Source organism: Paroedura picta, chromosome 1 (genome assembly GCF_049243985.1).
Source record: "Paroedura picta isolate Pp20150507F chromosome 1, Ppicta_v3.0, whole genome shotgun sequence".
NCBI lineage: Eukaryota > Metazoa > Chordata > Lepidosauria > Squamata > Gekkonidae > Paroedura > Paroedura picta.
Genome location: NC_135369.1, coordinates 178,653,833 through 178,681,335, shown reverse-complemented (window position 1 = coordinate 178,681,335; position 27,503 = coordinate 178,653,833). Strand labels below are relative to the sequence as shown.

The 27,503-nt window shown below is 43.5% G+C and overlaps 1 protein-coding gene across 5 annotated transcripts in view; it reads right to left on the bottom strand.

The window, feature by feature from the left end:
- The window catches only part of AGAP1 (ArfGAP with GTPase domain, ankyrin repeat and PH domain 1), a 380,857-nt gene that overhangs the window by 112,515 nt on the left and 240,839 nt on the right, over positions 1-27,503 (bottom strand). For all 5 annotated transcript variants that reach the window (XM_077313638.1, XM_077313646.1, XM_077313654.1 and 2 more), the window contains one exon: positions 9,334-9,495. In XM_077313638.1, coding sequence (XP_077169753.1) covers positions 9,334-9,495 — 162 coding nt within the window. The remainder of the gene's footprint in view (positions 1-9,333; positions 9,496-27,503) is intronic.

The window sequence follows — 27,503 nt, the reverse complement described above, 5'->3', positions numbered from 1 at the left end:
TTCTATCTTGTACCAGTGCTTGGATAAATGGATAAAGGAGAACAAACTGGAAGTGAATTCACTCAAGATGAATTCTTGTTGCTGCCCTGACTGATCTGTGAAATATCGAGGTGACCCAGGCTGTGGGACATGATCACTCCGGAGTGCTCACAGCCCTCCTGCAGAGACCAGAATGTTCCTTGATTTACTGAGGAACTTGGAGCAATGAAGCGATTGGACCGGTAGTTGGAACACAAGTGGAGGAATACTCAAAGTGGATGGGACTGAGCATAGCTGCAAGGACATTATTGTACCTACGCTATGGCACTGGTGTTAGCAAAACAAACTGACTTCTCTATCTCCGTGATATTTGTGCAACGCTGTCTAGAAGTGTTTTTTTTCCCAGGTTGTAAATCAGTTCTTATCTCAGACTCCGGCAAATGTAGACCAGGAAAATATACAGGCCTACAGTGGTGCCTTTGCATTTTGTGGTTAAAACTGCTCATACCCACTGTAACTTAGATCCAGCTGGTTAAATCTCAGGATGGTACTGGAACACATTGTGGTCCTGACTGTTGTGACCTGATGAAATGGGCAAGTTGTGCATGGCCCACCAGCGTGATCCTCTGTGGCTGTTCATACTGACTCTGGCTGGGAGGGCAAGGAAGGCAATAAATGACTCTCTGAAGGAGGATGTAATTCCATCTGGGGCTAGCATTCCATTTTGGGGCAAGGGGTTTGAGTGTGTGGTTGCCATGTCACTTCAGGTGGTCTTGGAGGATATGGCTTATCTAGACCCATTTCAATCTGGATTCTGGCCAAAGTCTGGGACAGAAATAGCCTTGGTCACCTGACAGATGATCTTTGTAGAGAGTGTGACAAGATGTGTGCATCCCTACTTAATTTCCTGGACCTCTCTGCATTGTTCAACACCACTGATCACGGTATCCTTTTGGAGAGGCTGGCTGAGTTGGGAGTGGGAGGTACCATGTTTTGGTGGTTCTGCTCATACTTCCCTAGTCAATTCCAGAACATGGTGGGAAGACTGCTGCTTGGACCCATGACATTTTTGCTATTGGATCCCGGGGTTCCATCTTGTCTTCCATGCTGTTTAACATCTACATGAAACCCCTGGAAGATATCATTAGGGGATTTGGGGCCACCAATATACGAATGATACCCAGCCCTATTTCTCTTTAATGGCTGCATCAGGCAGGTCCATGGAAATCCTGAACAGGTGCTGGCAGATAATAACAGGATGAATGAGGGCCAATAAACTGAAGATAAGACTGAGATGCTGTTAATCAGTGATAAAGATACTTGAGAAATGATGGAGGAGGAGGATGCATTCCCCCTGAAGGAATAGCCTTGTAGTTTAAGGGTATTGTTGGGAGATCGAGATCTTTTCTGTGGTACATAGTGCCTTTTATTAGCTTTGGTTGATACCCCAGCTATGGATTTCCTTGAAAAGTATGATCTGGCCATATTGATCCATGCTATGATTACATCTAGGTTAGTTTATTGTAATGCTTTTGAAAATGGACCAGAAACTTTAGCTCTTCTCCTGTAGTTGCCAGGATGGGAACCCGGTTGTTTTGAGACAACAATAACAAGTCCATGATTGAAGTCTGGAAGTGTATGGTCAGCTGCTGGAAATTGTTCTGATTTCACCCCCCTGGATCATGACCCTTCCTGCTTAACCAGATTGTTTCTTGGTTGGCTATACTGCACAGGTGTTTGCTCTGATCTCCATGGGATGTTTTCCACCAACTGAAACAGTAACTTGGACTCCATAAACAGAAATTTTAACCATATGTCCCCCCCCCTCCGACAATTGATATGAGCCTTCATGGTTGTTGTCAATGTGTATTTGACAATGTGTATTTGACCGCCAGGAGTGGCGGTCAAGATATTCAATGATAAATGAGTTTTAAAAATGAGCACTCTCCCTTTCTAGATGATCGTTAAAGGACCTTAATGCCAGTCTGATTGCACACAGTTTCAGCCAGTTTATGCTGTGTGTCACCACCTCTGGCCTCCACCACAGTGTCCCTCCAACCCCTTGTGCTGGCATCCATAGCCACAAGAAGATGAGCTGACTGAAGGAAACTTATTCCCCTGACCAAATGTAAGGGGGATGTCCACCAATTCAGGTACTTCTTTAACAACAAGTTGCTTGTGCTCTACCTTCTTTATCTTCCTCTGATAAGGCACCAGAAGGGTAGGGCATGGAATCATACCCAAGGATCCAAGTTGACTCAGGATATCCTGAGTCCAAGGATCAATGATAAAGGAGTGCATTAGTTTGGACAACCACCATTTGCAAATTTCCTTTGCTGCCATTATGATCTTTTTCTGCTTCTATATTCAAAGGAGAACCTTCCCTTGGCTTTTTTTTCTCCGCTGATGCAGACACTGCCAAGCAGGGTGCCTGTGATGGTGTCAAGGCTGATGGGGTAGCAACTGCCAAGTAATAGGTTCCAACTCCAGAATCCCTTTCAAACAATCCCATTTCTCTCCACTGAGTCCTCCTGTGATCTACAGGTGGTGGCAGTTTGAGGCTCTTTCATGTCTTGCCCCTTCCCAGCCATAGGAGCTAAACAGAAAAAACAGAATGACACTTAACCCACCCCTGTGAGCTCCTCCTTCAGTGCCTATGTGAAAAGTGCAAATATGACCCTTCTATCTATGGCCCTATCAAGAACAGTTGCTGTGTCCTATTTATGGCCTTCCTTACTGATTACAGTGTAGTAGGATTACTGGCCTGGCTGTATGGGGATCCTTGTTAGGCTTGTTTATATCCTCACATCACATTGGATCAAACTTTTGGACAGCATGAGATGACTCTTCGGTACACTGATAAGAAACCTATGTGTCTGAAGCATTTCTGTCACGAACTTGGTGTCCTTTGCCACTGCTTCCATATATTTGGCCCTGCTCAATATGTCATCGACATATGGGTGAAGATAAATTCCCCTGTTGGCACAAACTAGAACAATCAGAATCTTGGTAAGGACACAAGGTCAAAAGGAAGAGCCAGTACTGGAAATGTTGACCTTGGAAAGAAAAATGTAGAAACTGTTGTATGCCTGATATATTAGAACATGTAAGTAAGCATCCCTGTGACCCAGAGATGTGAGAACATTTTTCTGTTGAATAATCTGCAGAACAGACCAGAATTCCCATTTATGTACCCCAAAGATTAGATTTTGTATGTTTAGAATTGCTGTCCACTCTCCAGATCTCTTTGAAACTAGAAACAATGTTGAATCAACTCTCTTAAAATGCTGATTCCTGATTTGACTGCTCTAGTCTGTTGGGGGTGGTGTATAGTTTGCAACAGTAGGCACCATTGTTTAGTCTTGGGAACTAGAGATGCAGTAAAGTGCTGAGGAGGGGAAGAAGTAAATTATATTCTGTATCCATCCTTGGTTAGAGATAGAACCCATTTCTTGGCAGTCAATTTTTCCTAGGCTTGGGCAAAGACCTGGAACTGAACTCCTATCAGACAGTTATGCTGTTGGTTCTTGTCCTATTGGTCTCTAATGGAAGCCTGACCGATAAGCTGAGGATCAGGAATTCCTAAAGTCTTTGTTATCTCTTCCACACACTGGTGTTCTGTAGTTGCAAAAGGAATTAAATGCTTCGGTTTCCCATCCTTATGAGTGGAGGTCAATGGCATGGCCTTCTTTTTCTCTTTGGTTACCACTAGCGCTTTGTCAAGAGCCTGCCAGACCATTTTTCTGCTGATAGATTAGATCTGGACAAGGCATCCACTTTCTAGTGTCTCAGCCAAAGGTTCTGTCTAATCACTATTTTGCCTGCCTGTGCTCTGGCACAGAACTGCATCGAATTCTGAGATGCATCAGAGGTGAATATCACAGCCCTCTTGATTTTCAGTAGAAACCTCATAAGAGTGAGCAGATCCACATCTAGATGTTGGAAAAGACTGTTGGTCCAAGCCACAATACTCTTGCAAGATTTGACAGCACTGATGAATTCTGTATAGCCAATGAAGAACCTGCATGAGATTTCTTGAGCACCATTTCATTTTTTCTATCTACAGAGTCCTTCAACATATTATTGCCATCTTTGGAAAGGATCACACCTAAGTGTAGTGAAGCACAGGTGAATCCATTGGAGGACCTTTAAATCTTCCATGGCATCCTCTGGGAGGGCATAGAACTTCATGGCAATGGTTGCAAGGGAGTTACTGCTGCCAGGAATTGCAAACTCTGCCATAAAGACATTGTCAAATAAGTCTGGGGAGGGACACACTGAAAATTGTTTTGCTGGTCGTTTGCAGCCTCTCCCATCTAACTCAGCAAACACTGAGGATCAAGGAACCTCTGTAGTTTCTATCTGATAATTAAGAGACTAAATTACTTTCTGCAAAAAGATGCTCAAAATGCTCTGGTTAGAAAAGCCTAGCTGAATTATCCTTCGAAGACTTCTTCTCCCCTGACCATTCTTTCCCTTGAAAACCAGCATATTGTGGTTAACAGCGGTGGCCTCTAATCTGGAGAAGCAGGTTTGATTCCCCACTCCTCTACTTGCAGTCAGCTGGATGACCCTGGGCCAGTCACAGTTCTCTCAGATCTCTCTCAGACTCAGCTACCTCACAGGTTGTCTGTTGTCAGGACAAGAAGGGAAGGAGATTATAAGCTGTTTTAAGACTTCTTCAGGGAGTAAAAAGCAGGATACAAAAAGCCAGCTCTTCTCTCATTCTCTTGCTTCTTTGTTTGAGCTGACACAGAAAACTCCCTTTGTTGAAGGGAGTTCCTCCAATTTCAAGGAAGAGCCTGGGTGATTTCTATGCCTCCTCTCGTCCAGCCTTCTTGTGGCTTCCATAACTAGGTTTGGTTTCAGAAGTAACATCTGGGGACACGAAACCCCCTTCCTCTGAAATCCCATCAAATTGGGTTGAGGAACACCTTGATCTGATGCTCCTTCCCAACTCCCTGTGTGGTGGTGGGGACCCTGAAGAAGAGGATGATATGTGTGACGAAACTAAATGAGCATCCTTCCTGGAATGAACCCTTTTGTGCTCTCTCCCCTCTCTATCTGCTGCTGAAGCATGGCTGGGACTATGATTTGCCAGGGTGTTTTTACCACATCAGATTCTAAATGTAGACACTGAAATTGTGCTTGGCATTACGCATCTATGGTCTTCTCCTGACAATGGTCAGGACTCCATTCACGGCGCTTGTTTTGCATTTTGGCTGGGAGAGTGGGTAGTCCCACTTCCCATCATGCCTCTCTCCCTTTTTCCTGGTCAGCACATGAGCAATAATGCACTCGCATCATAATGCAATTAAAAATATCAGCCAGAGCAGTTTAGCATGCGGATACTCAAAGCTTGTGATTCTCCATGCTTGAAATGCAATTTTGTGTTTTAGTTGCTTTTTGTTCCCTTCCTGCGTGAACCAAGACTTACTGGGAAATCCCCCCCCCCCGCCCCCATCCTTCGATTCCTATGGCACTCGAATCATCCAAGAATGGGTTTTTACTCATGTTGATGCATACTCAATTGCTACACTTGCAAGAAGATAAAGCATGCTGGCTGCTATTACACAACTCTTTATCAGCATAAAAGTTATGAACAGTAGGGTGACATGAAATAAAAACATTGAAAATATACCTAACAAAATGTCAGAGCAGGGCTCAGCAATGCAATAATGCTCTGTGAACCAACTACTCATTTCACAGTACTATTTACATAGGAAATAAAATGATAACTTTGGTCATGTCTCTTAAATGGCGTGTTCTGGTAGTGGGCAATGCAATGAAAAAACCGAAGTGCTCCATTGCGCCTTAAATCATGAAAGTGGAGTCCTATTCTTGACAGAGTTACAACCCCGAACAACTGCCAACCTAGGTTCCCTCTTGGAGGGACCTTCTCATATTAATAGCAGAGAACAATCAGGCAGAAAACAAAACTAAATAGATAACTTCCTGGAGCATTCCCTGAAAGCGGGCACTAGTGTTATAACAAATTCGCATTGTAACATGATAATGCTCAAAATAAAAAAAAATTATGAAACGGAGAGCAGGTGGCAAAAGAGGCAGGTAGTAGGTAAAGTTGACATATATCTATACTCTCTTGCCGTTAAAACTGTAAATTGTGCATTGGTACTCTTGTGTATATTTGTTTAAGCATTCATTTGAGATGTATTTATCTGCATGTACTTGAGTTTTCTTTTATGCCATTAAAGGTCATCTGTATCTATGACAACACCACTGGAGGTAGGAATGGAGGAAGTAGACTCAAATCTCGAGCTTCCTCACTGGGGAACCGCAAATTGGGAAACTGTGGTATCTGAAGAATCACTAACTGTGGGGCAAACTGGGATTGAATCTGGATCTGTTTCTTGCCAGATTTTTGTGTAAAACATCTGCTATTCATACGATTTTAAGGATACTGGAGTGGCATTTTTCTCGACTGTGGAAAGGTTCTGGGATTCATCATGGGACAGGCAGGAGTTGGACACCAAGGTATCTGAGTGCCTGGTTGAGTCCCTTGTTGGAAGAAGGGGGGTGGGAGGGCCCAGGGTTCCTATTGGTCTGCAACATCCAGTCAGCGAGAGGATTGAAAAGTGTGGGAAAATATTCCAGCACCATATTTCAGACTGTCTGATTCCTGCTTAGAAGCCTGTAGCTTGCTGCTGGCGAGGGGCCCAGCCCAGCTCCCCCAAACTGCCCAAAGGAGCCAAATAAAGCATGTAGCTAAACTGCATCCAGAAAAAAATGGAAGTTATGCTAGCTGGCAAGACTGATGATGATTTTTCTGCTCGCCAAAAACAGTGTTAATATATCATTATTTCACTCAAGAGTTTCTGTTGGATCAGGCCCCTTATTCGGAAAAAGAATGTAGATGCAGTGGCTAAAGTTGTTTTCTTTCAAATTTATCTAGCATGGGTAGCCTCTTATCTAGCCTTAACTGTATCACAGAATCAAAGAGTTGGAAGGGACCTCCAGGATCATCTAGTCCAACTCCCTGCACAGTGCAGGAACTCACAACTACCTGTCCACCCATGGTGATCCCAATTTCATGGCCAAGTGATTCCTCCACCAAAAAGCTCCAGAATCCAGCCTGGCCTGGAGGAAATTCACCTACCCACAGCAGCAATTAGCAGTTCCCTGGAAATGGCAAGAGACAAACATTGGCACATCCTGCCCACCCACTCACCATCTGCCTAAGTTCCTAAAATCAGCATTTCTGTACTATGACATAGTAAACCTGAGGTAAGAAGAAAAAGAGCTGTTTTTTTTGTACTCCAATTTTTACTACTCTAAGGAGGCTCAAAGTGGCTTACAATCACCTACCCTTCCTCTGCCCAGAACAAACAGCCTGGGAGAGCTCTGAGTGAACTGTGACTGGCTCAAGGTCACCCAGCTGGCTACATGTGGAGGAGTGGGGAATCAAACCAGGTTCTTCAGATTAGAGGCTGCCCCACCAAGCTGTGGGGCAGTCTTGTCTTGTCTCCAAGACAAGACTGCCCCAGAAGTCACACCAGAAACTTTGACCATAACTGCTGCACAGCTATTCATCCATTCTAAGAACATTATACGGTTGGCTATTTGTTTGCAAATTCAGCTGAAGGCACTGATTCTTCTGCCCAGTGGTTCTCAACCTTCCTAATACCGTGACCCTTTAATACAGTTCCTCATGTTATGGTGAGCCCCAGCCATAAAATTATGCAGGTGTTCTTTCACAGAAATGGTGTGAAGATCCATTGTTCCTGATTGTATATAAATTGGCTTTTCCCCAGGTTTCTCAGTTTAGTTCTGCCTGTTGTCCCACCATGCTGATCTCGCTCTTTTCCGCTGTTCCAGACAGATGAACGCTCTATCTCAATCTACCCCCACCAAACTGCTCGCCCTGCCGTGACTCCTGTGAAAGGGTTGTTCGACCCCCAGGTTGAGAACCACTGGTTTAGACCCTGGGATTTTCATATAAAGGGTTGTCTCTGCTAGTATGACCTTCTGATGGTGAACTATTTTCTTTGTACTCACTAAACCTGCCACTGCTATGTTTTTGCCTTCTTGTTAGTGTCCTCTACACCACGGAACGATGGTCTTGAAAGCAGCCAATATCAGGAAACATTTTATGACAGCTCTGCTTTTACAGTTAGCTACCCTGAATCTTTACAAGAGAAAGACCGTCTAGAAATTTTGTCAATAAAAAAAAACCAAGTACAGTGGGATTTCCTCTTTAGAAACGTTTGCGGTTTCTAAATCAAATGTATTTTGGAGAGAATCTTGAAACATAATGTGCCACTAAAACAGCAATACCATCAAAAGTACTAATATCAAAACTATTTGCCAGTCCCATCGCAAAGATTTCATCTACTAAGCTCAACTTTAAAAATTCATGAATTGACATCCTTGACTTTCATCAGCAAAGAAAGAGAGAGCGGTAATTGTGCCTTTGTCAATGAAATGGGATAAGTTGTGCAAACAACCCTAACAGAACAATGATAACTGCAAATGTGATGACTAATCTTAAGCATGAAGCCAGTCTGCAGCGGCATAAAGCAGGGGTAGTCAACCTGTGGTCCTCCAGATGTCCATGGACTACAATTCCCATGAGCCCCTGCCAGCAAACGCTGGCAGGGGTTCATGGGAATTGTAATCCATGGACATCTGGAGGACTACAGGTTGACTATCCCTGGCATAAAGCATAAAACTTCCTGCAGATTGTCTAGCCTAGTGAAACCCTGAGTTTTTTTGATGGCTTTGGAAGGGTTTCCCAAATGCGTGAGAGTTAAATAATGTTTAATATATTTTTAAAATTTACTGAACATTTATCGTGTGATATGACCATATATCCCCCCACCAACGGGTAGTGATGAGCCTGGAGGGGGTGGGAAGAAGAGGAGCCCCCCAGCTGGGCATGCACACAGCTCTGCTTCCCAACCATATTCTGCACAATCACACCCCTTCTGGGGTTTCTCTAAGCCTGGGATTTCATAATGGTAAAAAAGTTGAGAAAGGCCGATCTAGTTTGTCTGGGGGAAACACTGGCAAGGAAACTAAGTGTTTCTGTAACAGAATTGTAAAAATTCAATGTTGCTGTCCTGTCCCCAATGGCACGCAGGTATGAGTTTGGTGGGCTTCATTCATCACCAATAAAACTTGAATTTTCAGACGACTAATGGAAGAAGTCCATCATTTCAAGGAGTTGGCCAATTGACAGGGAAGATTTCTTTCTTCCCCCCCCTACCATCCCAGGATATAACAGCAAGTCAGCAGCAGAACACAAAATACCTCAACGTTAGATGAAGGCAGCAGACATTTGGGACATGTCAATACCATGCGCGTTTGCACTTGAAGACAATGTAAAACAGATACCTTCAGCGGTGCCTGAGATACCGTCAGGTTTGAAATTGCTAGTGCTTTTCTTCCTGCGATGCTTTTTCCTGTTTGCGTGAGGGGAAGGAGGAGGGTCCAGCTTAGGACTTGTGGTACTAGACATGCTGGGGCTGGAACACACAGAATCTCCCAAGCCAGTATCTGTGAATCAGGACAGAAAGCAAGACAAAATATGAGGTAAGGTACATGTCTATGGCCCAACAAATAGCAGCGATCGAGCAGTGCTACGTGAAACCATGGACTTCGCTACAGATACCTTGAATTGAACTTCAATTACTTCGGATAAAAACACTTTGATCAAAAATTAATGCAGGGTACACCGTAGTTTTAATGAGCCTCCGGATGAAGCCTCTAAGGGTCAAAGTATACATTATGAAGGACATTAGGAACTTGCCTCCATAATGGAGTTGTATGTTCCTGGCAGGAACTCCACTTAAAAATGCTCTGGGGTGCCCCTGATGGGCTCCATAGACAAACATTCAGCAGGACCTCTATGACAGAGCAAACAGTGCCCCCCAGTGTAATTTGGGCTTGGGAAATGTCAAACTGGGGAGGCAGGACCCCCTCCATGCTTTACACTGTGATCCCATGTCAAATTGAGTCCCCCCCCCCGCCCTGCCACAGTATTTTAAACTGTAAATGTTTCTACTGGGAACTCATAGATCTAATGTGGTTGTGAGTCTTATTGTGGCCGACTCTAGTATTGCAGGGGTGGCCAAACGGTGGCTCTACAGAAATTAAAGGTAAAGGTATCCCCTGTGCAATCACCGGATCATGTCTGACCCTTGGGGTGACGGCCTCTAGCATTTTCTTTGGCAGACTCAATACGGGGTGGTTTGCCAGTGCCTTCCCCAGTCATCACCGTTTACCCCCCAGCAAGCTGGGTACTCATTTTACCGACCTCGGAAGGATGGAAGGCTGAGTCAACCTTGAGCCGGCTGCTGGGATCGAACCCCCAGCCTCATGGGCAGAGCTTCAGACAGCATGTCGGCTGCCTTACCACTCTGTGCCACAAGAGGCTCATCTCCACAAGAGGCTCGTCTACAGAAATTAATGGACTACAATTCCCAGCTGGCAGCGGCTCATGGGAATTGTACTCCAAGAACATCTGGAGAGTCACAGTTTGGCCACCCTTGGCCTACAGCATAGTGTTGTGGTTAAAGACGAACGGCCTCTAATCTGGAGAACCCATTCCTCCATGTGCAGCCAGCTGGGTGACCTTGGGCCAGTCCCTGTTCTCTTAGGTCTGTTCCCACAGAGTAGTTCTCCCTGAGCTCTCTCAGCTCCACCTATATCACAAAGTGTCTTCTGTGGGGACAGGAAGGGAAAGGTGCTTTGGGACTCCTTTGGAAACTCAGATTTTCTAGATTTTCTTTCTCATATCGGTCTGCTTCAAGACCAGGAATCCCTGAAAGTGTTCTTCAATTCGGCTTTAAAATACAGGCCATCCAAAGCGCACCGTGCGACTGCACGCCGCATTCTCCCACCTCTGAGTCTTGCACTTCCTTGACAAGGTATCCCTCAAGCTAAAAAGGGACCTCTTGCCAACCGCAAATGAGCATCAACCCACTGCATGCAATTTCATACTCCGGGTGGAACACAAATAGCACATTTTATTTGCTACTGGTTACCGCACTCGAGAACAGATGACCACAGCAGCCGCCATGAAATACGGAGGGCACACTAAATTAAAAAGAGGCACGGGCCTCATTACTCCGCAGCCTAAGCAGCGCTGGCAAAAGCACCGAAACCGATAAGCTGGGATTGGGCCGCTCTGCGCCCGTCCTGTGCATTCAGGGCTCCCATTCGTCCTTCCCAAGCCGGCGCCTTGTGTTCCGTGCACACCCGCGAAAAATATAATAACCGCCACAACAATACGAGGAGTCCCTCTGAGCTCTGATACTTGAAGCAGGAGTCAAAGCAGCCGTTTCACTTTTCACTCGGGAGGCTGACAAGCATGACTAGAGGGGGAATAAAATAACATTCCCTTCGCATAAATATCAAAGAGGCTTCCAGAGACTGATGGGCCAGGAATGTATTCTTAGCCATCATTCTGGCAGACAGGCCCAAGGACACTCATAACTTATTTTACAATCATTTAGTTTCAGCTCAAGTGGAAAACGTGACAACTTATCTCTGCTGACAAGATGCCAGTTCAAACCTTACAATTAACTTTCCTATGATTATCTGCCCAGCCCATCATTAGCTCGGCAGCTTCTAATGGCGGCTACAGGCAGCTTTTCTGATGGTGGTCATCATTTTCGGGATTTATGGCTAACATTACGGCTCACCCGCCACAAAAAAAAAAAAAAGAAATAAAAGAGAGAGAGAGAGAGAGAGAGAGAGAGAGAGAGAGACTGAAGATGGCGAGCAAAGAGAGAGTGAAGCGGGATCTGGAGCTCATGTTCCTCGAACCTAAACGAAACCGAAGCGACCGTCATGGTCCCTTTGATGGAACGCACCAAGCAAGGTTTCCGCTTCCTGCTACCTCAATGATAATTGGACTCTTGGGCTGCCATTCACTAGTGGATACACCCCCATCAGTCTCCTGATCGCTTCGCTCGGAGTATCACACGTCTCAGAAAACGTGCTGCTCTCTTCCTCTTGTGAACATACTCCGGGGGCCTGAGTGGAGGAGGGGCAACCTCTGAGGGAACGGCATGTCTGAGAGGTTTTGTCATGGTTGTTCATCTGCATGAGAACGGTCAAGTCCGGTAGCAGCCTACAGAGCAACAAGGTTTTAGGAGTTTGAGTCCAGTAGCATCTGTAAGTTTTATTCAAGATATATATGCTTTCATAGGCAAGCACACTTTGTCAGATATAAGGTTTTCAGAGTATGGACTTCCCAGAGTCCAAGCTCTCGTCGTCAGATACCTTTCTGACAAAGAAGAAGAAGAAGACTTGGTTCTTATATGTCGCTTTTCCCTACCCGAAGGAGGCTCAAAGCGGCTTACAGTCGCCTTCCCATTCCTCTCCCCACAACAGACACCCTGTGAGGTGGGTGAGGCTGAGAGAGCCCTGATATCACTGCCCGGTCAGAACAGTTTTATCAGTGTCATGGCGAGCCCAAGGTCACCCAGCTGGTTGCATGTGGGGGAGCGCAGAATCGAACCCGGCATGCCAGATTAGAAGTCCACATTCCTAACCACTACACCAAACTGGCTCTCGGGATCTTTGACTGTCAAAAACATAGCCCCCACCCCCACCCCCCCAAATCTTGTTGGTTTCTAAAGTGCTCCTGGACTTGAATCTAGCTGAGGTAACAAAATAATAGTACACATCCATATTAAAACGTGTAAACAGCAGCACAAAAAAGTATATACTGGGGTGAGGCATTGACAGGGAATGGCCTCAACCAGGGGCAGGACATTTTCCATCCTGGCCCCTGCCTAGTGAATGAGCTCCTGGACTACGTCTGGGCCTGGACAGAGCTAGCACAGTTCTGCAGGGCCTGCAAGATGGAGCTTTTCTGCCACGCTTTTGGTTGGGGCTGATGAAAATGAAGGTCTATCACGCCCTACCCAACTCACACGCTACCGCTTACCATCGATACGGGAAATCTAGAGCTTTTCCGGTCTGACTGAAACATGATAATAGATTCCAGGTTTCAGATGGTCAGGGCTGGATTTTTAACGTGAAGTCATTTACTGTTATTTTAATGGTATTTAAATTGTTTAAATCAAATTTAACATTTAAGTGCAGTAACATGTTACGTTGTGCGCCGCCCAGAGCTGTGTTACTGGGATGGACGGCACCAAAATCAAATAAATAATCAATCAAACAAACAAATAAATGTATGTAGGTATGTTAAGCCTGCTACTGTTAGCATAACAAGACTATTCTTAATTGTCTGATGAGTCCCTGATGAAGACTGCTCCTACTGAAAGGGATTCAGGCGTGACAGTTATCGCCATGTTTCAGAAGCCAGAACAACTTAAAGCTAAGGAGTGGTATTGTTATGCAAAAAAACAGCAACCTACATTTCTTACTGCTAATCCCAGCGCGGGTGACATATGATGGACACGCTCCTAATGCACGTGAGTTAGTGCCGTCAACTTTTCGGGGACAATATGAAATCCGACAGCACAGGGATCATTACAAATTCATTATGTCATTGTTCCCTGAAGGATCCCCCCCCCCCCCCCCGTGCACACAAACTTGACCAGTGGCACTGCGACATGCGTAACGTTGCAATGTTATAGAGGTTTAATCCCAGGGTATCCTCAAACAATGAACAAGCCCTCGACATTGTTCATTTGCAGAAAAGCCAGCTAATCCCTTACTTTTAAATACCCATCAACAGGGAGGGGCGGGAGGGAAATCACGAAAGTACTAGATCCAGTCGGGGACTGGATGAGCAGTACAAAAAGTGCAGCTCTCTTCCATAAAGGAGACTAACAATGATTCACGGTGACAAACTCTGCCTTTTGGGGCCTGCAGTGTTTTGCGGTGCTCTGGCCTTGATAAAAATGATTTCTGAAATCTCTGGAATGTTTTTTTTTTTTTAAAGAGATGAAGCCGTTAAATTACAATCCACGCTGTCTGCATTGAATTCCTTCACACTTCTTCCTTTTGTGCGTTGTATGTTTTATGCTCGAAAGATGAAACAGGAACAGCCTCCTAAGTCAAAAGATAACTTAAATGCAGCTGCCTCCCAGGCCACCTTGGGGGCACTGGGAGACAGGCACGGCACAGGAGGGGGAGCAACTCCTGTTCAGCTGAGATAGCGGGGGAAAGCTTTTCTGCAAGGGATCATCCTGTTTTCAGATAGAAATCACCATGCCCGGTTGCATTTTGTGAATTGTGGAAGCCCTGCAGCTTTCCAAGCGCTTGCATAAGGGCGTGTACTTCGGCCCCCACCAATGTTGCCCTGTGATGGCTGCGGGATCCATCTCGACGATACTCTCTAGCAGACACTGCGTAATTGATATGTCATGCAATTCCGCTTTATTGGCATGCAAGTCAAGTTACCCTTTGGCTAAGAACATCGGACTCCCTGTTTCGAATGGGGCACAGGGCACTCGAGAACAGGAGAAAGAAAAAAAAAACACGCGACAGAATTACACCTTTCAGATCATTCACTTGCACCGGATACGAGATCGCTTTCGACAAAGTTCTGATCTTTCACATTTCACCGGCTTTAAATTAACCTCGGTTAATTAAAAAAACCCTAAGCAGATCTCGGTGGAAATGAAAAGCCTCGGGAGCATTCTTTTTTTCATGGTAAGGCCCATTTTTTTCAGATCCTCTTGCCTGGAGCACACATCAAAAGAGTTGCCCTACCATGTACAAGCTTATTCTCCTCTCTTATAACAGATATATACCTCCACGAGGCAACTTTGCAGTTCATAGGCATTGTGGCATAATTACAAAGATACCCTTACATGCAAAGTAGCATTATCTGCAAGATGTCCTTAGGATATCTGGAGTAACGTGGAAAGTATATCAGAAGAAGAAGAGTTGGTTCTTATATGCCTCTTTTCTCTACCCGAAGGAGGCTCAAAGCGGCTTACAGTCGCCTTCCCATTCCTCTCCCCACAACAGACACCCTGTGAGGTGGGTGAGGCTGAGAGAGCCCTGATATCACTGAAGAAGAAGAAGAGTTGGTTCTTATATCCCTCATTTCTCTATCCGAAGGAGTCTCAAAGCGGCTTACAGTCGCTTTCCCTTTCCTCTCCCCACAACAGACACCCTGTGAGGGAGGTGAGACTGAGACAGCCCTGATATCACTGCTCTGTCAGAACAGCTTGATCAGTGCTGTGGTGAGCCCAAGGTCACCCAGCTGGCTGCATGTGGGGGAGTGCAGAATTGAACCCGGCTCGCCAGATTAGAAGTCCACACTCATAACCACTGCACCAAACTGACTCTCTCAGCTCAGGCTTTCCGATTTAAGAAGGAAAATCACTGGTTCTTTAGAAAAAGAGTTGGTTTTTAGACCCCACTTTTCACTTCCAGAAGGAGTCTCAAAGCGACTTACAATCGCCTTCCCTTCCTCTCCCCACAACGGATACCTGTGATGTAGGGTGGAGCTGACAGAGCTCTGGGAGAAACTGCTCTGTGAAAACAGCACTATCAGCACTGTGATAGTGTCACCCAGCCAGCTGGCTGCATGGGGAGGAGCAAGGAATCAAATCTGGCTTGCCAGATAAGAAGCCCCTGCTTTTAAACACTACACCAATACTTGTTCAACACAACCAGTGTGTATAGGACCTTGCAATTCTGTATTAAAATGCTAAGTACACTGTAATTCAAATCATTAGAGGAGTTGAATTCTGGAGCAGTCTCCATAGAAACCTCTTGGGACAAAGAATCTCATTGAATGTTGAATACACTCGGAAAAACGTAACACTGCAAGTTCTACACGGAACATCAAAAGCATTACTACTGGAGTCGTTTGCATTTCTCACTGTCCTCCTACTCTTGTTCGTTTGGGCCTTCCTTCCTTTGAATCACTGGAAGCCCACCCCCTACAATTAAGGTTGAAATGTATGCACACATATGTACACCTTGTGGACCTTGCCTGTAAGTGATTGCCACTGTATGAGCTGGTCATCTGTAAGGTTCGGCTATGAGTTTCACTCTACCTTTAGAACTGATTGCAAATTTAGAAGCAGGGGCATGGCAAAATTCATGCAGCTGAAGGCAACGGATGACATACTGCCCGCTTGGTTCCTGCTGAATCACAGCTGGTTAAGCTGTTCTTTGCATTTTTCCCGTCAACAGCTGAATTTGAGTTACGTATTTTGACATAATATAAATTTTTGACAAGTCCCCTGACATGGCTGATGAGTCACCTAACAGGAGGCAAAGGTTCCAGCACCCTGCACTAGAAGTTCCTATAAGAATACCGTAGCACTAGATCGTTTCTGGGTGGCTGTCAGGGAAGTCTGGCTCTTTCCAGGTCTTTCCTTAACCCTCCCCATTTATTCAGGTTTGGGACCGGAATGCCCAGGTTAAGTCACAGGATTGCCCAAAAGTCGGACATGACTGAATGGCTAACATCATCATCATCTTCAACGACTGGTAATTCCATTAGTATTCCTACTCTAAGCTTCCCCCCTCCCCAAGATAGATTCCACCCCCCGTAGTAACTACAATCGCCAGTTGGATAATGGCAGTTGGTGAATATGGTGGCATGCTTGTGTAATTTGACTGTGTTTCATAGAATCATAGAGTTGGAAGGGGCCACACAGGCCATCTAGTCCAACCCCCTGCTCAACGCAGGATCAGCCCAAAGCATCCTAAAGCATCCAAGAAAAGTGTGTATCCAACTGTTGCTTGAAGACTGCCAGTGAGGGGGAGCTCACCATTGTGTTTATTTTTCTGAATGTTCAATTACAGTTGCAAACTGCCCTGAGTCTGCCCGAGGGGAGGGGCGGCCTAGAAATTAAAATATAAATATAATAAACTGGCACAACAAGACCTTGAAAAGATAGTCTTCTGTAAGAAAGTTATTTTAATTTCTGCCCCCGTTGTGAAACGGACTCTCGGGGTGCAATGCAGGAACCAAAAATCATCTTTCAGGAACTCACTCAAAACAATAGCGTCCTCTGTCTACCCTTCTTCACGATGTTAAGCACTCTTGCCAGCATGTCACAGCCACTGGGTTCTTGCCCCTCCCTCCAAAGCCAGCTGCCGAGCAGTGTCTTCCTTAATTCCTTAAATTGCTGTCAAGTCACAGTTCACTTACGGCATTCAAAGCATGAGATGTTCAGACTTGGTGACCCCGGACTTCCTTGGTGGTCTCCCATCCAAACACCAACCTGAGATCTGACGAGATCAAGCTAGCCTGGGCTACCCAGGTCAGGGCCCACAGAGCACAAATCCCTTTAATTCACTGACACAGACTATCATTTGGCTTTCTAACCCACAGCCAAATGATGGGGTTTGGCTACTTGAGAAGAGATGATGTTCTTCCACCTGCAGGAAGACATCTCTATCCCACATCTGTGCTCAAACAACCAGGTTTGGAAAGGACGCCTTTTAGATTTAGCTCAAGCAAACCTAGTTCCATGCAATGCGCACATCTGGCAATATCTTTGAAGTTCAGCATTCCACAGGTAAAGCATACCTGGTGCATGAAACCCTGTGATCAAAATAAAGGGCGACCAAGAAATAAGCTCTTCTCTATGGGAGAACATTGCAAGAGGTGAGGCTGGTGGGCACGTGGACCAGAGCTTCTCCCCAGCTATCCCCTCAAAGTTTATTTGGCTTTATGTCAGGTGTTGATCCCGAGTTGTTTTCTTTGGCTTTCAGTTCATCAATGCAGGTTTTTTCCTGGGGGTCTTTTGCCGCATTCAAAGTTTATGTCAGGCCGGCCATGCTTTACAATGGCCGCTAATACTTAATTTTTTTACTGTTTTATTGTTGATTTTACGGTTTGTTTTGTTTAATTTTTGTTTCAATGTAATGCCATAGATAGAGGCACTCCAGCAAACTAGATATTGGTATTCCTTTTCTCTAGTGTTTTGATGGATGGGATTTTATATAGAAAAAGGGTCTTTGTGCAGTCTACAAGCTGCGACACCAATTTCTGCAGAACTCTTCTACTAAATGCTGTATTCGCAGGAGTGAATAAATCAGCAATGCACTGCTTAGTAAAATTACAGGCAAAATTATGATTGAGGATGTAATACTGACCCTGTTGCAGTAGTTCTCCTTGAACTGGTGACTGCCATGCTGGTTTGAATGACAGTCCAATAAGCTCCATGAATCGAGGTCATCTAAGCCAATTAGGGGCAATCAGTGTGACTTCTATTTGAGAATCTTCCACAGGAACTCTAGAAACTAGCCTAACAGAAAGGAAGACTTTGGGAAATCTTTTAACAAGGCTGCAGCAGAAGCTGGCCTGTGGGCATCTAAAGCAGGAAGCTGATTTTCCAGGGCTGTAAACAAACCCATCTTGGCTGTGCCACAGGGGCTGCAAATGAACTGAAGATTCAGTGGCCAGGGTTTAGTGGTTCACAGTTCCTCTGGTGAGTCAGTTTTCCATCATGTTCAATTGTCCTGCTGATGTACTCTGCTTCGACGGACAAGATATGAAGTTTCACCCATGTCCTGGATGTTTTCCGCTGAAAGTTCCTCTTTGCACTTTTCCAATTTATATATGCTTATTGGCAGACCCATTGTCCCGGTAGATTTGCATATATATCTGTCCCCCAAAGGCTAGAAGTTTCACTTCAATGACTTGAAGTTTCAACCAGACAACATGTCGACTGGACTCTGAGATTGCCCAAGTTCTCTGAACAACCCTGCCCTGGAGATGGGCCAGACATCCGGAACTTGAACAGTTCTGCAGGGCTTGCAATAAGGGAGCTCCTCCACCAGGCATTTGGTTGAGGCTGACCTGTGCCATCAGTTCCCAAGGTCCCTCCTCCTGAGCCCCCTCCTATGGCACCCACCATAATTCCGCCCAACCCACTGGGCTATCAGTATGAGTTAATTTAATGTTTCCCACATTTTTCTATTGTTCCACATTGCTTGTTGTTTCACTTCATTCATTATTGTTAATCTAAGTTATCTGTATTGTTTCTGTTCTGTTTTATGTGAACCGCCCTGAGCATTTGGGGAGGGAGATATAAAAATTGAATTAATTAATTAATTAATTAATTAATTAATTAATAGGCTGACAACCATCATGATCAGTAAGTGGTCCAGTTGGCTGAGAGGTCATTCTACCACAAGGAAACTTGGTAAAATCTAGCCATGTACCTTCTTATGAATCCCACGGGTTTGTAATTCCCGCAAGCTCTGTGAAACAGAAACAAGCTTTGGTGTGGTGGTGCATGGCATCATGACCTGGATGGACACTGTATAGGTTGATTTTTTCCCCCCAATGACATTTTCTCAGCACTGAGAATTTCCCTTTTTAGAAAGCCTCAAAAGTTAAAAATGTTGTCTTTCTTTCAAGTACATTGGTTAATTGTTCTAAAAGAAACTCGGATTAAAGAATTACATACCTGATAGACATTAAGAGGCCTTCTAATACTAAAACTAAATGGGTAGCAATTTATATCAAAAACAGGAACTATGAGATATAAGACACATTATGTGATAGAGAAGGAAGATATATCTTGTTGAAGGGTATATTAATTGTAGATGTTGGACTTTATGCAATGTTTATGCTCTGAGTAAAAACAGAACAATCCGTTTGCCAAATTATCACAAATACTGATACAACTGGCAGAGACAGAAGTGGTAACTGGAGATTATATGAATTCGGTTACGAGTAATCAGCTCAACAGAATAGGGGAAATATGAAAAGAGAACTCTGAAAAACCTGAAGAGATACAATAAGGTTTTCAAGTTAGTTCAGGCTTTCTCATCCAGGGTTTCATGAAACCCTAAGGTTTTCGGATGGCCCTGAAAGGGTTTTCGAGTGAATGGGCTTATAATTTTTGTTTTACATATTCTTAAAATTTGTTAAACATTTATTGGATGATATGGCCATATATGGTAGACATGCTCCCCTGAAAATGGCTGGTGGGCCTAGAAGGAGTGGCAAGGGGAGTGGACCCTTGTAGGTGTGTACATAGCTGTGCTTCCCAACCATATTCTGCATGATCACACTGCTTCTGGGGCTTCTTGAAGCCTGAAGAATGTTTCAGGGTTTCTCAACAGTAAAAAAATTGAGAAAGGCTCACTTAGTAGATATATGGAGAGGAAATCTATATAAGTTGAAAGTTTTTACTTATTTTTCCAGAGCTCAAAATTCATATTCTAGGACAGATATATTTTTGAAACCCAAAACAATTAGTAAAAGGGTGAATAATATGATACTGCTGTGGCTATTTATGTTGATTATTATCTGATATGGATACAGGTAGTTTTGGATAATCTAATAAGAGGAGAATTTGGACATCTGATCACCTACTTCTGCAAAAAGGTATAGTTAAATTAAGCTCTGAATTGGAAAATGTTTTAAAAATTAATATTAATACAGAACGTATAGTAGAGAACAATAATTGGTACAAATAAACGAGCCAGAGAAACAACATAAAAGAAATCCAGATGTGAAAATATTAGACAGATTACATGCTGACAAAATAAAGTCAGAATTAAGGGATACAGAGAAAATCCAGTAAATTACGATATACTGTGCATTTTTTGTTCATTTTTTCAGTAGGGAGACAAAGCAAGAAAAACAGCCCACAGATAAATGAAAATCAAATCAAGAATGTTAGTGATCCAGGTAAAGATGGGAAACGGGTCACAAAAATTGAAGAAATTAAGAAGACGTTTATGGGTTTTTATGAACCTGAAAGAGCAGTTGATTGATAATTTTTTTGGAAAATCAGATTTGCTACAATTATCTTCATAGGATAAAAAAAAGTTGGATTTAAATATTTATGTGCATGAGGTAAAAACAGCTTTAAAGTGTCTAAGGGACAAAAGTCCATGACCACATGGGTCTACACCAGTATTTTATCAATGCTTCAGCAACCTCAGCAACAAGTTGATTATCCACATACATCAGAGTTCAATCATACTTATAGCACTGAAAAGAATCTCAAGATTCTTTTCATATCTGTGAGTTCTCCTTAAATGACATTAAGCTGTATTGTCAATGAACCAATGAACCTAATGACGAATATAGGTGTTGCCTTATATAAAACATTCCAAAGACCTTATATTTAATTACGCAGGATTTCTTCTGACTCCAATGATAAGCCGAATGGATCTACAGTATTTGCTGGCATATAAGACTACTTTCCCCCCCCTGAAAAACATGCCTCCAAGTGGGGCGGGTCATCCTATATGCCGGGTGCACTTCAGTTGGGATAGACATAGCTGCCCATAGTGGCCCTTAGTACTGTAATGTAATGTAACAAACTCTGTATTTTGAGTGGAAATGTTGGGAGGTTGTCTTATACGCCCAGTTGTCTTATACGCCGGCAAATACGGTACGTATTAAACATAATCAAATACATCCAAGCTAAAAGAATATCAACCACAATTCTATCACTGAATGCTGAAAAGGCTTTTGACAGATTAGAACTAAATATCTTATGAAATGGTTTTGTTGCCATAGCATTGCTCCATTTACTCACAGAAAGGAAAATATCTGGAGCATGGAAACCAGGTGATAGGCATATAAGATATATTTTCCCACTGAGGATGTGATGGTATACATGTACAACCCAGTTGATTCTTGCAAATAATTTAATAAAAATATTAAATGTATATTAATATAAATTAATGTGAAGATGATTTGAGCGATGATGTTGAATGTAAACACAACACATTGTGATGATAAACCAATGGGTTCAAAATGATACAGGATCTCAAGGCAGAAGAGAGATAAAATAAAATCAAACTACTTTGTGACTTCAGAATAGCCAAAAGGCCCTCCTATTGTAAAATACCTTTATCACTACAATAACGTTTGCCCTGGAGCCTCTTGTGGCGCAGAGTGGTAAGGCAGCAGACATGCAGTCTGAAAGCTCTGCCCATGAGGCTGGGAGTTTAATCCCAGCAGCAGGCTCAAGGTTGACTCAGCCTTCCTTCCTTCCGAGGTCAGTAAAATGAGTACCCAGCTTGCTGGGGGGTAAACAGTACTGACTGGGGAAGGCACTGGCAAATCACCCCATATTGCGTCTTCCATGAAAACGCTAGAGGGCGTCACCCTAGAAGAGGAAAACTGCAGAAGAGGAAAACGCTAGAAGAGGAAAACTGCAGCATCTTTGAAAGGAAATGTTCAAGCCCTATAAATACAGTCTAAGCACCAGGCCACTGAAATTAGAAGAGTGCCTTCCCTTTCTTTTTTTAAAAAAACCCTTTGTCCTAAACATTCATACAAGCAAACCATGATTCCTTTCTAGTTCCTTCAGTATTGTCTACAGTCCCATGACCTCTGTTTGTACATACCAGGTCAGAGTCTCCCTCTTTCTATACTTGCCTAATAACATTTTAAAACCAAACTTTTACAAGTCACCTCTGACCCAGAGTGCAGATTTTTCTAGAAAATCAGCCTCTTTGATGCTTCCTCCTTCCATGAACAATTCAAGATTCTGGCTTTTCAATGCTAGGTCTCCTGTGTAAGGAGACCAGGTATATACTAACAAAGAACAGCCAGCATGGCATAGTGGTTAAAAGCTCTGACCTATAATCTGCAGAACTGGGTTTGATTCACTGCTCCTCTACATGCAGCCAGCTAGATGGCCTTGAACTGGTCACAGCTCTCTCAGCCCCACTTATCTCAGAGTGTGTCTGTTGTGGGGAAGGGAAGAAGATTGTAAACTGCTTTGAGATGCCTTCTGGTAGAGAAAAGTGGGGTATAAAAACCAACTCTTCTTCTTCTTCATCATGGATATTGGGTTTAGGCTGCTGAATGTCATTGTTTGACATTTTATGGGTTTTGAAAAACAATTCTATTGTATTTGGTTTTCATTTTGTGGGCCATGTTGAACGAGTCTCTAGATGGGTGGCACATACATTTTCTAAATAAACAATACAAAAAAATGTTTAATTGCACGTTTCCATTCTCATAGTTCAGTGCAGCAATGGCCTTTTGTAGGGATTATGAGGAAAAGGAAAATGGCCATTATCTTAATACCCTTATAAACATTTATGGACCAACACTAATTGGGAATAGAGTGGCCAACAATCTGGAGGAGAATAAATGTCCTGTCCTTCTGACAGCAGTTTAATGATCAGATGAGCATGGAGGTAAAGAACATCACCTGGTAAATAACATTACATTAAGCTTCTATGAAAGGGGTGCAATAGGCTCGTCTTATGTTTATATTTTATATGTTCAGACGCAGATGGGCTACTAACATCACTTTGACTGTTTATGCACTGGAGGTTTCATGATGGGCTGCAGGCTGGAGTTTTAGTCGTGGCAGGCTGTCCCACCTCTTCCTGCACCCACATGGGGGAGCATTTGGCCTGGTGCACGTCATCCGCCCCTGATTTGTGTTCCTGCACAGGAGGTGGAACAGTGAAGTTCCCAGTGCATAAATGGTCTTTGTGAAAACTTTTGATGCTGATGAGGAGGTGAAGAGCAGGTCTCCATCAATATAGTACTTCCTGCAACATGAGAAGCAGAAAAATCTTCAATGTGCCTTCATAGCAGTTCCATGTGATAGGCCCCAGAGGTCTACTGATAGGATAGTTTTTGCTTTTGGTCACTGAAATTAGGAACTGGAGTTAAGTTTTTCTGCAGACTGCAATTAAGCCAGTTCAGGTCAAATATAAATTGTGTACCCTCATAGTTTGCTTCTTTGCCATCCTCCCACCGCTCTGCTTTTTCAACATGCCTTTGCTTGAAGTCCTGGCCAGAAACTCCAAAGTCTGCAGCAATCCCAAGAAAACAATCAACAAGATCCAGGCTTGCTTAAAATAAGATTTTAATGAATGATCAAACTTACAGAAATAGCAGGCTAACTGCAATCTGCTGCAGTGAAGCTAGTCAAATCCCAAGAAAAGACACATTAAAATTTTTATTTCCTAATTGTGGGCTAAAAGACAAGGATATTGTCATTAAAGCTATGTCCCCAAATTGCTGCGGAAAACCAAGACATATCTTTAGTTATTTGGATTTTTATACCACCCATTTCTTATGGCTCTGGGCGGTTTATCTTGTACCTGGTACCCAGTGCTGGGGGAAAACAAGTTAGCTTTCTTAGATAAGAACTTGGGGGAAATACTAATGAATAAATGCAGAAAACTTCTCATGGTAGTGGAGTGCCAGCCATCCTCCCAGGCAACTAGAGGTCAGGCACTAGCAAAAAAACAAAAATGGAGTTACAGAGGCTATATAGCCTTTTCTATGCTACCCCTCTTGAGATCTACTTCTTTCTCTCATCAGAGCTGCTTTCCCCACCCATTGTAACTCCAGCATGCCAATGTGTTTATAATGAAAAAAAATGAATGCTCACTACCTGTAAACTTACGAGTTTGAATAGATGGCATATAGATGACAACTGTGCATGGACATATTTTTAAATATTTGGAAACCTTTTATGGATGCTTATCTGTAGACTTGCCACCATTGTTGTTGCAACCTATTATACTTTTTATTTCTTTTCTGTTTGCGGGTTGCAATTAAAAAAAGTAATCTAAAAGGCACCTGCGTGAGGAAGACTAGAGTATTTGCAGTAACACTGTCAATGCAGACAGTCCCCTTTAACTTGTGAAACCTTAATAGTGTAGAAATAGACAACTGAAGGTATTTTGCAGTCTTCTAAGAAATGTACCTGTCAAAAGTCAAATGTTTGAGCTACAAAGGATGATCTTGTAGTTAAAGTCAGACAAGTAGACAAGACTTTTTCTCCCAAACATTAAACTTAAAAGTTAAAAGTTCTCAGACTTTCTGGAAATATCGGTGCCAAGCAGCTACTCACCTTCCTTTAAACGTACTAAGTTTTGGTGCTGTTTCAATTCCATATACAGTATACTGCAGCAGCACCCGTTCACCTGTAAGGTCAGACTCCTCTGATCTCTCTTGGATATAATCTTGAAGGCCAGAGACTGAAAACACTGACAATACTAGGGCTCTAGATGCAAGAGTTTGAATCTCCTTGACAGGAATAGCATCTCCTCCCCTTAGGGAGGGAAAGTCTAATAAGTATATACATTTCATTGCACATACCTTGACGATAAACTAGAATTACAGTATAAAACTATTTAGTGCGGCAAGTGGATTGCAAAAAAGATCAATCATAAATCAATCGCTCAAAGAGGTGGCTGTTCACCCACTAATTAAAAAACAACAACATCCCTACAGAAAACCGTTATACCTAATTATCACCCACCCGAAATCTACCCTTTCTGGGCAAAGAGCTGAACAGAATAGGAGCTGATGAATTTATATCTTTTAGCATAGCACCTGCCCTAAACCCTTTCAAGCCTGATTTCAGGCCAGACTATGGGACAGAGACAGCCCTGGTAGCTTTGACTGATGACCACCATCTGAATGTAGACAAAGGCCATGCTTCTTTGTTGTGCCTACTGGACTTATCTGTAGCCTTTGATATGGCGGACCATGCTCTCTTGTTGATGTGTTCAGAGCAGGCTTTCTTAACCAAGGTTTCTTGACACCATGGGGTTTTGCGGTGTCCATGGAAGGATTTCGCTGATTGGATAGGAGTTAATTAAATTTTTAAAACTATGAGGTGACATATATGGTCATTCACCCCCCCCATGGCAAATCATGGGGGTGGGAAGAGTGTGGGGGTGAGAGGGGGAGGGTCCCTGATCATACAAATCCTTGCTGCCTGAGGCACATCGCACATAGTAGCAACTAGAGTCCACAGAGGTAAGTACTCTTTTAACTTAACTGCAGGGGGAACGGGACGGATGGATGACAGAGTGGCATTGGCCTGCTCCAGCCCTGTTTTTGGCATTGGGAGGGGGTTAAAGAGTGTTTCTCATTTATGGTAAATGAAAATTAACATTCTAAAATAGATTCACATTTTATTAGCCAGTTTGGTGTAGTGGTTAGGAGTGCGGACTTCTAATCTGGCATGCTGGGTTCGATTCTGCGCTCCCCCACATGCAACCAGCTGGGTGACCTTGGGCTCACCACGGCACTGATAAAACTGTTCTGACCGAGCAGTGATATAAGGGCTCTCTCAGCCTCACCCACCTCACAGGGTGTCTGTTGTGGGGAGAGGAATGGGAAGGCGATTGTAAGCCGCTTTGAGCCTCCTTCGGGTAGGGAAAAGCGGCATATAAGAACCAACTCTTCTTCTTCTTCTTCTATTATAATGTATTTAAATTGTGGTGGTGCGGGAAGTAGTTTTAACTACTTCGATAGATTATGGGGGGGAACTCCTTCCTTCAGTTCATAATAATAACAAAGGTATTGCTGTTGGTACTACTATTAAATACGCTCTAAATTGCTAGCCAGAAGGAAGGAGAAGAGACCAAGACAGAGAAATAAGGGAGAGAGGGGGGGAGGGAGGAAAATTAAAAAAGGGGATGGGGGGATGGCAGATCTTGAAAGACAGGAAAACAAATGGTGGGGAGGGGAAGCGTGGAAAAAAAGAGAAATTAAGGAAAGACGACACCAGTGTTTTTGTTGATTTGTTTAAATTTTGCCACCACAAACTAATAAGGTTGCCCCTTTGTAAGATCTGGATGCCCTCAAAACTATGGAGCTGGGTGGAACTAAAGGATGAGAGAAACCTGGCAATAACTGTAGGTTACCCTGGTGGGTCTTGCCTTGGCCAGTGCTGGCTTGAATATTGGGTTGAGAGGATGTGGATTGCAAGAGTTTTCCTCCACTTCCTAAGAAACATTGCAGAAAAGCAGAGTTGGCACAACTCCTGTTTATTGTGCTCACCTTCCTTGAAACCCTAGTGGATACAGTGCAGAACTGCATAAGGAAAAACTTTAGCGGCCCTCCAGCTAACTTGGACCTGGGGAATTTTGTTTCCCCATCCCCCACCCCTCCTGGCAGCCCTGTCTCCCATTCCATTCAACTTCATTCATAATTTTGGGCCTGGCTGTCATCAATATGGTAACAACAGCCACCTCTGTATTTCCCAATGATGCAGTAAAGGCCTGAATGACTGCCTGTATTCTGTAAATAGGAAAGAGTGAACAAATTGAAACTAAATCCTTTTAAGGCAGAGGGAAAGCTGATTGGGAAGGCAGATATCTTGAAGGACGTTATGCTTTCAACCTTCCACAGCAGGCTTTCTCAACCAGGGTTTTGTGAAACCCTGGGGTTTCTTGACGGGTCTCGAAGGGTTTCCTGAGTGGGAGTTAAATAATTTATATATATATATATATATATATATATATATATATATATATATATATATATATATATATATATATATATATATATATATATATAAATAAAATTGTTAGACATTTATTGGGTGATACAACCTTATATGGTCATGTCAACCTGCCGCTTCCCCTCCCAAAATGGCGAATGATGTGCCTGGAGGGGGTGGGAAGGGGAGGAGCTCCAGGTTGGTGCAAATACAGTTAGGCTCCCAACCATATTCTGCAAGATCGTGCCACTTCTGGGGTTTCTTGAAGAACGTTCTCAATGGTAAAAAAGTTGAGATAGGCAAAAGGATGTTTTGCCATATCCAAAGGTCTATTAGGATTTTTAACTGAGAGTAGGAAGGGAACCACACTGCCTAGATTGTATTGTTGCTGTTAGTTGCGAAGTGGTTTCCAACCCA